General features: G+C 41.6%; 2 protein-coding genes across 2 annotated transcripts; both read right to left on the bottom strand.

Moving 5' to 3' along the window:
• Positions 1–428: 428 nt before the first annotated feature.
• On the bottom strand, positions 429–7,683 carry slc7a8b (solute carrier family 7 member 8b). Its single transcript, XM_028427289.1, has 12 exons — positions 7,562–7,683; positions 6,861–7,071; positions 4,946–5,150; positions 4,243–4,394; positions 3,791–3,916; positions 2,862–3,015; positions 2,606–2,729; positions 2,240–2,343; positions 1,828–1,924; positions 1,581–1,730; positions 1,103–1,280; positions 429–1,022 (listed from the first exon to the last, which is right to left on the bottom strand). The coding sequence occupies exons 2-12, from the start codon at positions 6,991–6,993 to the stop codon at positions 889–891; spliced, it is 1,557 nt and encodes a 518-aa protein (XP_028283090.1). The 5' UTR covers positions 6,994–7,071; positions 7,562–7,683; the 3' UTR covers positions 429–888.
• A 790-nt stretch (positions 7,684–8,473) lies between these two features.
• prmt5 (protein arginine methyltransferase 5) lies at positions 8,474–13,579 on the bottom strand. The gene is made up of 16 exons (XM_028427287.1): positions 13,422–13,579; positions 12,984–13,102; positions 12,474–12,559; positions 12,227–12,361; positions 12,007–12,119; positions 11,838–11,887; positions 11,568–11,731; positions 11,315–11,476; positions 11,157–11,234; positions 10,953–11,011; positions 10,648–10,770; positions 10,044–10,219; positions 9,671–9,874; positions 9,473–9,583; positions 9,324–9,388; positions 8,474–9,242 (listed from the first exon to the last, which is right to left on the bottom strand). Exons 1-16 carry the CDS (start codon positions 13,517–13,519, stop codon positions 9,090–9,092), a joined length of 1,896 nt encoding a protein of 631 aa, XP_028283088.1. The 5' UTR covers positions 13,520–13,579; the 3' UTR covers positions 8,474–9,089.
• Positions 13,580–14,290: the final 711 nt, after the last annotated feature.

Consider the following 14,290-nt stretch of genomic DNA (forward strand, 5'->3'; position numbering starts at 1 on the left):
ATTGATGCCTGGCTGTAGGCCCCAGTAGTGATTTCCACTGGGTTATTGAAGGCCAGGGGGAGGAATAGTAAGTCAGTTGCAACATGAGCGCATATATTCGGGCTTTTATTTTGAAGGCGAATCCACCTAGTTCCTCATCCTAGTGTCTAGTGTCCGGCTTTTCATACCTGTCCCAAGACTTCCGCAATTTGACTCCACCCGCTCCAGGTCAGGCGTTTCAGCAGGTGGATGAAACATTGATGAGGACAGGCAGAGGCGGCGCAGGACCAACACTGCTGCAGTGTGTTGTAAAGCGCCGTGTGCGGCTTCCTCATGGGATTTATATTTGTTGCAAAGAAACGTAACTGAATAAGCCAATACAGGTGCTCGTCACGAAGCGTTCTTTTATTATTCAAGTCTTAAAAACGTTTGCTCATTGCAGCCTCTGTTTGTCATCAGAGAATAAGATTGACACTGAATTAATAATGACATTTGGCAGAAACCCCAAAGAATAAAATGTAAGAAAAAAAAACTATTTAGTGTTATCTACAGTGAGGCAATTGTATAAATATTACATAGAATATAATACATGCAACCAGCACATTAACATTTTCTACATCATTTTAGACACACAAAAGACAAGTTTTAAATACTAGGTTGAAAAATGACAGTGAATATTTCATCGTGTGACACTTCATACTTCAGCGTTGTTTCCAGATCATACAATAAAACCACCAACAGCGTTTATGATTTAAGGCCAATCAAAAGGAACTGAGCAGACAAGTCCCAGCGCTGCAGAAAATAAGGAGTGTTGACATTTTCAATGAGGTGGATGCTCCTTTTTCTAGGAGTTGTCTCCCGTCCATACTTAAACTACATATTGGAGTGAGGAACTGATTATGCGACTGTTCAGTCAGGCATTTGGGAGCTCTTTTCAGCTTCCCAATCTTCATCTTTCTTTAGAGACTCCTGTGGCTCTGCTCTCTCCTCCATCACGGGGTAAACCACTGAACAGAGCTTTTGGAAGAGATGAGTCATTTTACCTGAAGCAGAATGACAAATTAGTAAATTAGTTACTAGATGTAAATCGGCCATAATGCAGCTGAATGTTTTTACTTCTTACCCATTGCAATATCAAAATAGTCTGGCTTCTTTTTCCAGTACACTCCCAGAAAATATACGGGAACACCGGTCATCATGATGGCCAGGCCGATGCCACACACAATGGGCTCGGAGTAGAGGGAAAAAACCAGCAGGAAGGCCCAGAACAGCAGGTAGATCACCGGCCATATAAGGCTCACCTGAAGGACGACAGGACAAGCGTCAGTACAGCAGTGTAAAAGCAAATGACAAAACCAATAGTATGTCTCTTTGAGATCACAACCTGGTTACTCTCAAAACCAGAATAATTTTCTGCCAAACTGCAGCTGACAGTCAAAATTGATCCCTCCTATTATGCTATTTTTGGTACTCAGCATTCTATTAGATTGGAGAGAAGGCTGAAATCTTGTATCATCAAAACAATCCTGATGGCTAAATTGCTCTGCAGGCCATATATGAATATGAGCATTTGATTTTGGGCCAACTTCATCTACGTCTACCTTGATGGGTCGATACATGTCAGGCTCCTTCACACGCAGCACAATCTGCCCGGCGACAGTGACACCGTAGAAGAGGTAGTTGATGAAACCCACATAGTTTATGAGGGTGTAAATGTCGCTGGTGCACAACATCAGCAGAGTGGAGATCAACTAGAAGTAAGAGGGAAGAAAAAAAAAAATAAAACATTTTGTGCCCTTCACCCTCTCACTAATGACAAGAAGATGTTGCGATTCAGTCAGGACTCACAGTAAACAGTAGGGCTGGGATAGGAGTGCAGCGTTTGACATGAATCATAGCCAGCAGACGTGGTAGATGGCCTTCTCTTGCACCAGCGAAAAAAAGCCTGAAAGCAGCACCGAAGAGTTAAGTCCTGAGAGCGGGGCCAGATGGTGCTAGCTTAATGGGTGCCAACCGAGGGAACGGCTCAGAAAATGCACAGGTGATTAGAGAATCAGAGAACTGCAGGGTGAAAATGGTGAAAATGCAGAAGTGGCAGAAGTGAGGAGTATAATCCCTGCTTCTCATTTTCACCCTGCTTTCTGTGGACATCTACAGACACAAATACCAGCAAACTAACAAGATTTTTTAAAGCAACAACAGAAGCTCCAAAAAGGTGAAGGACAGATGAGCAGAAATGGCGAGGAGAGTACAAACTGACCGCGACGATGTGAAGAGGGAGCCATTGACCCCCCCGAAGGTGGAGAGTGCCACAGAGATGGGCATGATCCATGACATTACTCCTAGCAATTTCTCTCCAAATGTCTGAGAGAAATATTAGGAGTAGAGAGAGAAGAGAAGAAAACACAAATGACAACCATTAATCAAGACATTTCAAAATGGAGAGCAAAGGGGTGACAGATTAGGCATTACAGATGTCTTGCTACTGTGATGAGCATGCATCAATGTGGTCTCAAGACTTATCACAGCCTCACAGACAAGCACCGACTACATGCACTTTGAGCATGCATAGCCACACGCACACATATTTCAGAATGGATTAAACACATTCTTCTTCCTTTCTCACCACTGCCACAGCATTGGAGGCCAGCAGCTCCTGTGGGCTCATGGCTGTGACGTAGGCCACATTGGCAAACACGTAAACAAAGGTGACCACGGGAATGGAGATGAAGATTGCACGTGGGAGATTCCTGGAGGAAGAGAAACAAGAGATGTACGGTAAATTGTGAAATTTTGATATGGTTTAATATTCTTCAGTTAGAACATGTTTTTTGCAGCTAAATTAAACAGGTTACAGGGAGGTATTAAAGTAGTTTAGTTACGTGTATGGGTCCACCAACTCCTCTGTGACGTAATTGAGGAAATTCCAGCCCCCGTATGCAAAAGAGCCTTGCAGGAAGGACAGAGCTATCAGACCAACATCATAGTCACGGAATGTCTCGAAGGCGTGCTCTGGCTGCAACCAGTAATAGTGACCTGGAAACCAGAAGACCGATTGTATTAAACATGAGGACCAAGATATTAAGCAATCATATTCACTGACACAATTTAACCAGCAGAGGGAACCACAAACAACAGCAGTAAAAAGTAAGAGGCTTCCTTTTAATGTGGGGTGCAGATGCTGCAGTCTTAGCTTAATCGACAATGAAAATTATGAAAGTAAATATTTATTAAAAAATAAGATGTTGGCCATGTGCAACAACCTAATTAATACCAAATATAATTGTAGGGTTTCTTCAGCTAGGTCTCTCATACATGGCTACCAACAATCCAAACCAGTTCACATTAAAGTCCCAACAAAAGAGGCATTAGTCTTCCGTCCCACGTAGTGTGGAATATTCAGGGGCATTAACATGAATGAGTTTTTCACCGGACCTGGCAGCGTGCATGTGTGTGGATTACGAGTGGAATGAAGAGCTATGAAGCACTGTAATCCTTCTTTTAGGTTAGGATCATAAATCCTGTGAGTCACATGGCCACTGCAGTACATCCTGATCTTAGCTCAAGTGTTGCCATTATAATAATTTTTCCATCAGCCATTTTCAATAAGTCTGAATAAAATGCTAAAACGGAAACATGCCTTTTCAAATAATCAGACATCACAACTCAGACGTACAGAGTGAACACTAATTCAGTGGAGTTCCAAAATGCTATAAGCTTCAAAGACTTGGAACCACTGCTCCAAGACAAATGTGGGCAGTAAATGAACTGTGGACTGATAAAAGATGCTTAACAGCTAAACAAATCCTACCTTTGCATATTTGGACACCACCCATGATTATGATGAGACCGAGAGCCAAGAGTTTGCCAGCAGTAAAGACATCTTGTACGTACGTGGCCCAACGCACACTGTAGCAGTTCACCCATGTCAGCAACACTGAGGATGGGAGGAAATGACAGATAAGTGAGGGTGAATGTCAAAGCTACGCCTGTCACTTTCTGTTGAACATGAATTTCAACTAAAAGCAGGGTTAGTCTCCGACCTTCCTTATTGTTGTGTGTGGTGATGCTGTTTTCCTTATTTATTCCTAGTAACTAATAACTTCTTGTTGCACTCAGATGAATAATCCCTCAAGACTATATGTGAGTTTCTTTGACAGAGATGAGGCAATTTAATTTACTCAAGCAGATACTCAATAGGAGGATCTTGACAAAATTAGGCGTCACTATCCCTTAATTCACAATTTGAAATTTAGGACTCACACAGGCAGACGGCAGCCAGAAGCCGTAGGGCAGTGTCTGGGGGAAGGCAGGAGGGGAAGAGGGGCTGCAGGACGTAGTTGGAAAAGGTGAGAGCGATCACAGCCTGGTTAGTGGGATAGATGACCAGCACTGCGATCCACAGACGCAGGAACCTGAGGGATGACATTGTTGTGTAGTTAATGAGGCATACAGCGAGCGCAACAATAAAATCTAATTGCAAACAATAGTAATTTAAGCATATTAGCCAAGAGAATTATAGTAATTCGCTGAAGCGTTGTTAGTTAGGAGGGGAATGGGTGGAACTGGGTCAATATTCTGCTAGGCTGAAAACACAAAACTGCATCACAAGAGGTTTTAATTATACAGAGAGTGCGATTGTAAAGAGCAGAATGGATGTGAGGGCTTACTGTAAAATTCTCATTAATTACAAAATAACCTTGACATTTTTAGATTATATATGCATCATGTAGCACAAATCACATTTAAAAGCCGCTTCTAGGATTACTTTTCAGGTAATTATTCATTATTTTATGCTGCATTTACTTTGCATTTAAATATACTATGTTCTGCTAAACAATTGAGACATTTGTTAAAGGCTGTGTTTAAATGTGCTTATTTCTCAGTGTTCTCGGACCAATACCCAACATTTAAATGCTAAACTTAATCTTCAGTCACAGCCCAGTTCTAAAACATTTGCTCTCACCCTGCCAGTCCTCCAAAGATGTCCTTGACGTAGGAGTAGTCCCCACCTGACTTGGGGATGGTCACCCCTAACTCTGCATAACAGAGAGCACCGATGGCTGTGATGATTCCAGTAGAGACCCACACAATTAAAGCCACTCCCACTGAGCTGGCATTCTCTAGGACACCTTTAGGACTCACGAAAATCCCAGATCCAATGATGTTACCTGAGCAAAAGAAAAAAAAAGATACAGTGGGAAGTCAAGACAATAAAGACATTTGTGCTTTGGATTCAAAGTCATGTGACCCTTTACAAAAAAACACCTGCAGATATTTTTAAACCAAAACGAGAGGAGGCTGATGAAGCAGCATGCAGGCGATAAGACAGGAGCTACAACTTCCATGTCACATAATGGCACATTTGCTGTAGTGTCCCTGTGTTGTATGATGATGACCATTTATTATAATGTAGAAGCTTCCTGAATAGAAAAACAAATTCCCCAGACCAACAGCATCTGGTTGATGCCGACTTGATATCATGTACTGATGAGGAGCTAAACAAAAGGAAAAGAGGAAGATAAACCAAAGAGGACAGCTGCATATTTGTCCATTGAGGACCCTCCATAACGCATCCTATTAAGGCCTTTTGTTATCGAACAAGGCCATTGTAGGTGCAGTTGCAACAGCGTTTGGGGCTTTCTGTGCACAACCTTCACTTTGACATTTATTCCATACGCTAACGGGCCAACAGTGCGTCTACAACCTCATCATTTCATTTGAATTGTGACAGAATGTGGATTTTCTAAACACTCTGAACTTGCCAAGAAGTTGCAAGCCTCCTGATAAACGGCCCATTCAGGGGGACACACAGCATGTAAAGTTGAGAATACTTGTTACTTTTGACTAAACTGATGAGCAGATAACAGTAGTACAACACGGATGGCCTGTGCTTTAGCAGTCTCTTGATCAATGAGGAAATTGTACAATGAGTGACTCTTGGTACTCTTGGAAACACGTCCAAGTCTGAAGGCAAGTGACATTATTTGAATTCATGTCGGAAACTCAGTCAGACTCAGTCAATTAAAATGTCTTCCTTGCAAAACCACTCCAAGCCTGGGGGAAAAATAAATAAAATGTGTAGTCATTTTCCTGATTTAAAAGTATTGAAGCATACAACACAACTTGGGAATCTTCCAGCTCAGCAAGGCCAAGCAAAAAATAATTTCAGAATAAAGTTAAAAGCAGCATTGCAGTCAGACTAATGTTATGTCAGACCAACCTAGTGTATGCGTTTAAGCAGGCAGTGTGGCCCAGTTTTCACACAGTGGCCCCACATATCTTTTTCAGGGTAGTCAAAGCACGCTTATCAATGGTGCAGAGCCTATGCTTTAACCACACGTGTGAGGGTGATGGAAATTTCTGTCCCAACAGTAGTGAACAGCCATTAGTGGGATTGCTTTTTATTGTATGCCAGAGCAGCAGATGGCCAACATTTCCGCATGTGCAAGATGTACGATGCACTTAGGGTGCAAAGCATAATGAAGACTCAGTTGTATTTTCCTTGCAAATTTAAAGGTTGGTGGTTCGTTCTCATGAAGGAATTACACACTCTTAAAACTGAAAAATGCATGTGGCTCGGATTTAAAAGTATACCTTATTACAACAATATATATCAAACAAATGACCCGTCAGCTTCCTGTAATGAAGTCCCAGTATCTGCAAATTTTCAGGTTATAGCTACAACCTAATTGATCTCAGCCTTGGTTTATTATTTAATCTCATTAAAAGGCAAGATTAAGAAGTAGTTCAATGAGCTCCATGAGGTTTGTCTGTACAGACAAAAACATAATTATTAAAACTGGTGGGAGCTGACTAGAGATAACATGCTTTATACATTCAGCTGATGAATGGGGGAACACAGGTTTGAATGGACTTACCCACTATAATGCCGCAGGCGCTGACTAGGCCTATTTGTTTTTTCAGAGCCACCCCGGAGCTTCCTTCTTCCTCTTCGCCCGCAGACTGCAGGGAGCTGCTGCGGCTGCTCCTCTTCCTCGGACCCTGGGTCATCCTGAGTCCTTGTCCCCCGCCCACCCCACACCCCTGTTGCGTGGTTCAGGTGACGGGGCCTGCAGCTCCCTTTAAATCCTAAAAAAGCATTAAAAAAACACCAAATATTTAAAATGGCATAGTGTTGAAAGTTGCAGCTTCTCCCTTCACTGGCCACAACATTTCTCCACCACTTTCCTTCGATGTGAAAAATGCTGACGTGCGTCTCTTCCGTCGGCTACACGACAGCTAATATTAGAAACCACATCTCCCAGCATTAATAATTCAGACTGCGACAGGACATGCGGCTCGGCCATTGTTTTTGTAGTGACTAAAATCACCGTTTATAAGCAAAGTTTGTCAACTTTGGTGAAACAAATATCGTTAGCTTAGAGCCGCAAGCAATTTAACTTCTGGAATTTAAATTCACAAAAATAATGTGCGTCTCAACGGGACTAATCCCTCTTCGTCCTGCAATTACCATACCATAGTGGTGGCATTTGCGATAATTTGACCCACCAACATGGAGCCCATACGCACTCTTTCACTGCGAGCCTTTAAATAAGTCATTTTAAAAGCACTAACCTACCTTTTTTCAGCAGCTGCAGTAACTTAAAATCCTGGTGAAAGCTCCTGGTTAGGTGACGGACATCATGTCTGGCGTAATTCCTGCCGGCTGGCCGTGATGAGCGGGATAACAAAAGACTTTCAGCTGACAGCCTCGATAAATAGAAAAGCTGGTTATTATCAACCAATCAGCGCAGAGCAAATTGTCAACACGTCCCTCAGGCCACGCCCTTCGTAGTGAGGCCCCACTACTCCACTTTATCCATTGAAAGATACACTATGCTAAGCTCCCCACTACAACCTAGGTTTAAGTGTTTTATGCTATTAGTTTACCCATAAAATTAAAAAAATATATATATACTTTTTGTACCATGCCTTATAACTTCTATATGTATGGTTTTGTATGTTTTTTTTCACAAATATGTTTATCATATTTGGACTTAAGAGTGAGTTTGTTGACACCAACAGTTGCTGTAATGTTTTTGCATAAACACTTAACATGGTTAAGTTAAAATCTATGCAGTTTTACCTAATCCCTTCTAAACTGTCGAACTAAAGACTTCTTCATCTGACACACGCTTCAACACATAATTGTCCATTTGAAATGGCATCACATAAGAATCATAAGTAATACAGTCACCTAAATGTGAATAGATTTGACCTCATGTTAGATTCGCACCCTTAAACCCCTTTCTGACATGTTATGCAGCATGTGATATGCATAAATGAGTGCATGCTGCATGATAAGACCAGACAGGGTGTGTTTATGGACCCACACTGGAGAGCTACAAGCAATAATGATGTTCAACAGAGAATGAGATTTGCCTAATAGATTTCAAGAGGAAAGTTTCATACCATTTAGCAGCTGTCTTAAGATTAGTTGTGGACATCTGATTTGAATATACAACACCAAGTGTGGTGGTAATAAACAACGTAGAGGACATTGCAGTGTTGTCTTTATTGGCATGGTTCAAACATACAGAAACAAAATAACAGTATGAAGAGACAGTCCCCAACAACATGGAACAATACATGATCAGAGGATTAGAACCTTCTTCTGACCCTCTTGTGTTGAACAGAAGTGCATTTCATCATTATGTAAGTATGGGTATGGAATGTGTGTTTGATAAGGCATACGTCCAGCTGGATTGAGAGTGAATGTCTGCAACATTGTTCAGAACAGTAGGAAAAACAAACTGACAAAACAAACCAGTGGCATGGCCCTGGACCTAATTTTAAATGATCCTATCTGACAAACAATACACCGAGTGTACAGGTGATAGTCCGTGCCTGCTGAAACAGACTTCTCAAAAACACAAGATTTGAAAAAAATGGTTCATCCAACTTTTCATCACTTTTTTTCCCTCCTGCAGGCTCTGAAGCACCTACCAGACCACACTCTCTATAAGAGCTCAAAACGGCAATTCAGGTTTTACCTTTGTATACAAAAAAAAAGTCAGACCCCACCCCCCACCCTCCCACAGCACCAGCCATTGAGTCTTACAGAAACACGTGAGTGAGTGCTGACAAGATGTGCGAATGACTCGTCTTCACAGGCCGATGGTGTAGGAACGGCCTGCAGGGTTGTGGATGGCAGAGCAGGACGGCTCGGTCACAGCCCATTCATACCAAACCTTCTTCCCGTTGTTGCAGCGCCAGAATCGCACCATGACATCATCACCATGGGCTATAGAGATGGGTTGCTATTGGTGGAGAAAAAGAACATCTATAAATATAATGCTTTTTTGTTTTTTTTTTTATTTTCCCTTGATTTAATAACTTACCTTAAGAGGGAAGAGGATGGGGAACCAGGAGAACATTCCAGGTGAATGTGTATCTGGTTTTATACCTGCCACAAACAGAATTATTTTTATAAATATTCAGGTTTTAATCATTTCACAGCATGACTTCCTCTTGATATTAGATGACTTACTGAGCGTGACATCTTTGTACAGTATTGTCTCAAAGTATCCAGCAAAGCCATGGAGTACTGAGTTACAATTCACTGAGAACTTGAGGCACTGATATCGGTTATTGTTCATATCTGCAAGAAGAACATCAACACATTCAGAATATGTGACAAACAGGTGTATAATGTACATGTTAACTGGTGTACACTGTGTCCGTCTACCTTTTGTGGGGTGTGTGAAGGTGAAGCATGGTTTGGGATCAGCGAGCTGATGGAAGTTATGAAGACGCACTACATAGGGTGTCTCAAAATGGCACTCTGGATCCTTGTCGCGTTCCCGGCACCCTCGTACTTCGTTGTAAAGTTTGGAGGAGGACAGGGGGGCGAGATAGGACGTGTAGGAACAAGGGATGCTCACTCCATCATCTGTAGGTGATATGAGATGAAGAAAGAGAAAGTGATTTGGGAGTCAAAGAAGCATGAAAGGTAATGGAGGATAACAAATGCTTTTTACATTGTTTGGTGTGACTAAGTACTCAGAGACACAGAACCTTTAATGACTCTTTATCCTTAAAAAAAAAAACTTCCAAAGTACCTTTGAGAAAGTGCTGTGCTCCATCTAAGCACTCTGGTGAGAGTTCATTGTCACCAAATGATCCAAGCAGCTCGCTGACAATGATGTCAGCCTTCTCTGGTGCGGTCCATTCACGCATGTCACATGACACCACTGTCACCTGATCACCCCACTCCTCAAAGCGCCAGTTCTCTAACCTGGACAAGACATGAATAAAACAAGATTTCAAAGTTTTAGGCTTCACTTCTTCACTTATGAAAGTTGAACATGGTAGAAAATTACAAATGTAAGTGTGCAGTAGTGCAACTTTGGGAAAGTCTTTCACACCTTTCTGGACCTTAGACAAACACGTCTTTGAAAAGATGTTTAATTATTTTATCCTTGGGTCCATCAATGCACAAATCGTAATTAAACTGGCACCAGTTCATTATCTGATAACACCAAGGACACATTAAGTCAACAGACTTCCTGAATCCACCGTGGCTTACGATTAAAATCCACCGAGACATGACTCAGCCAGCGGCAATTAGATATTAGAACTGATAATGACATGCATTAAAATTTAATGTATGCACTTCTACAATATAGACATATAATGAATATAAAAGAGGAGTGTATTACTCACGTGACTACAGCATTGGGATTTTTCTCCACAGCATACACCTTCAGCTTCCTGTTAGCCAGCCTGGCAGCACGGAGGGATGCATTGACCAGGGGACCCCTACCTGCTCCCAACACCATCAACACCCTGTGACAACATAATTTTACAGAATGTATATACTGAGGTTGTGACAGTAATTGCCTATAAATGTATGGTACCTATCTACCAGTATTATTATATAATGCTAAAAGGGTATTGTACAATGTAACCTTAACATATGAATTATTGTCCAGTTCTAACTCTTATGTGACTCGTTCACAGACACTCACTGAACATTAGTGTCTTTCTGCTCCTCTGGAACTCTGTCAAGTAGACATTTATATACAGCCTGTGCAGACAAACAAAACATACGTTAAAACATTTTACAATCGCTCTCCAACTATAAATTCACACAAAAAGGACAATTGTATTGTGCAAGTGCTACACAAACAACAATCATACCCTACATAAAGACTTACATAATGTGGTCTTACCTGTTGGTACTGTGAATATTTAATAGGATCCTTTTCAAACACTTCATATGTCTGAGACTCCAGGTTGTCCATGAGGGGCTTAAACAATGGGCACAAAAACACATTAAGTATTCATCATCAGGAGGACAAATATAGAGCACAAATAAGCATCTCCTCACCTGTAGAGGGGACTGCAGGTAGTCTTCATAGCCCTTGGCAAAGAGCTCGTACGCATTGGGTGCAGGCCTGTTCTGGTCGAGGTATTCCAGGTACTGCAAGTAGGATCTGAAGTCCTTCTCAGTGTGCCGACTGGTGCCTGTGAAGATGAATTGGGACTCCAACTAAGTGGATATAAAGAGGATTTTTTAATTAAAAATACAGCTCTGTGTGGTGAAGAATACCCGTTATTACTATACAATCATTATTATATACCTTGAAGAGACGGAAGATTATCTTCTGGTGGGCTTTTGACAAAACAGGAAAGCCCTTCTTATTAGTGAGGAAGATGTTGGTGGGAAGTATGGCTGCTTTGATTGGCTCCCCGAGCCATTTATCAATCACAGTCTCCGATGGCATGTCTGCTCCTATTTCAATTGCTTCAGGTATAAAAAAGACACCTTATCAATAGCAGATAGGAATGATAAGTGTTCCTCTTTGCACTGATTTAGCCACAGGTTGTTAGTTCACAATGTGTTCTCTCACCGAGACAGATCCTCTTGTTGTAATCACAAAGGGTTCTAAATGAGTGCCACCTGGAAACGAGGACGTAAATAAACACGATGAGTCACAATCTTAAAGGAAATCAATGACAACAGTTTCAGCATGCAGACAGCACTCTGCTGCTCAGGAAATGGAGAGGCACAAAACTTACCAGCTCCAGGTCTTCTCATCAATACTTATGTCATCGACACAAGGGGCTGGTTCATTCTCAATCAGATCTTCCCGCACGTCCTCTGACGCCATTAGAGGGACACGTACCCAAAACTAATCGATACAGAGCAGAACAGCGGGTTAGGTGCTGACTTCAGCTCCCTGTCTGCTATTCAAAAGCAGTCTACATACTGAGTTTTTCCCCCAATGCTGTGTCTTACATTTGAGGTGTGGTGTCCAGTGTGGATGTGGTTTAGCAGCACTCGGGCTAGATTGGTATTATTGGGGCCCTTCAAAGGGACCATGAAGACAGGCAGACCCAGGTAGGCTGAAAAGTTTAGTTCCTGTCCTAAAGCCTGAAGAGACACACATAATAGGGGCAAAAATGATATGACACAATAGGTAGAGCTGGAAACATCAATGCTGGGGGTCAAAGAAAACATTTATTAACATTTTATAAAAACTTACAGCTTCGGAGTTTCTGCGTTCTGTCTCGATTTCTGAGTCTGCACTGATCCATGGTGAAAGCTTCCCAACAATCAGAGTATTCCAATCTGAACAAACATAAAGGATGATTAGGAAATATACTACTTAGCATGACAGCAAGGAGCGCACTTCAAATACACAAAGTCTTGCAGTATAATATTATACATTTTATAAAAGTAGTGCTTTAGTAGTAATAAAGTACATTACTACTAGTACTTTGTCATTATTTGTTTCAAGTGAAGAAGAAGAAGAAGAACGTTAAAAACTAAAACTGTTACAATACGGTAATCAATAAGTAACCAGACTGTGGTTCATCAATATTCTCTTGAATTCAACAGCAAACACCTCATCATGTACACAACACTTGACTAATTACAATAGCCATAATCAATAAGCCATGAATCGGTTTAATCAGAGAAGGCCCACTACCAGGATTACTTTTTTTGCTGGAGTCAGTCGATACTTAATAACATTTTATGGTAAAACATGCACCTCTTCCACACAGCAGCAGGTCTGATCGTGTCTGGGCACCGGGTCTGCATTTAGCGGGCTCCAACTCAAACTCCCTCTTAAACCTCGGGTGGAACAAGGGCATGCACAGGAAGTCAAACCTGGGCACCAGAGAGGGAAAGAAAATCTCATTAAAGACATCTATTTGATTTATCATGTCAACCCGAAGGGCACACAGCCTTGTTTTATAAATATACTTCCAGGCAAGCTGTGAAACATGTGTCAGAATAGCCTGTGTTAAGTATAATCAACACTTTATACCACTGTAGCATCTTTGTGATTGCGCACGTGTTGGTAATACACCGGCTAGCTTAGCAGGAAGCATCACACATTGCCGTGAGGCTAGCACCCTGACGCGTCGCTCTAGTAAGTTCTTTTCACATATATAAAACAACATGCAAAGGAAAACATCCTTCTCACCCAAGTTTGGCGACCGCAGCTAACGTGTCAGCTATCTCCGGTACACAATCCAAATCTCTCCCGCAGGACACCCTGCCCCCCGTACTGGCGGACGCCATGATTTTAGCCGACTGAATGGATGGACTAGTCTAGGACCATCTTGCTCTGATGTTTGAAGAAACTACCGCCATCTTGGATCTAGAAGGACATGCGTGCGCACTGAGTAACAAGACTTTTTAGAGCCGAAATGGCCCAAGCAATGGGCCAGTAGCACTTCTCGTAAACTACCGCGAGAATTGGATATAAACGTTGATATTTTGACGTTAAGATTTTCATCGTGTGTTAATAAAGTTACTGTACTTAGAAACAGGCACACTGAAAGTCAGGTTTATAGATGTTATAGAGATAAAGTCACTGTAATGATGTCATGCCTGTTTTATTTATTTTTGTTCCATTTGTTGTTGTTTTTTTTACATTTTGAGACACACCAAAACTATGGTAATGAATGAACTGACAGATAGAATCTACAGTGTGGATAGCAAGTTTGTCAAAATGTGAGCATCTTAATCCATCACATGTAAACTGAAAATGATGTGCAAGATGTGAACCCTTTTCACTTATGTCTGCAGAAAGTGGCTCCTCTGGATATCAAATTCACAGCACAGGCTATAATGCCACTTACTGTATATAAGCCTAATGATCTGGGATACAGACCTGTGTGTGCATGCGTGGTTTTTTTTGTGCAAGCTGTCATATCAAGCGCTATAAAAGGGCTTCAGGCAGATGAGAGTAAAAGTTGTAGGGAACAATCCAGGCTGGGACTTGGAAAGTAGTTTTCTTTGATCATCTTTCTTCTGGCCTAATGCTGATTTAATCTGTTTTTGAGGAGT

Source organism: Parambassis ranga, chromosome 17, assembly GCF_900634625.1.
Source record: "Parambassis ranga chromosome 17, fParRan2.1, whole genome shotgun sequence".
In the NCBI taxonomy this organism is placed as follows: domain Eukaryota; kingdom Metazoa; phylum Chordata; class Actinopteri; family Ambassidae; genus Parambassis; species Parambassis ranga.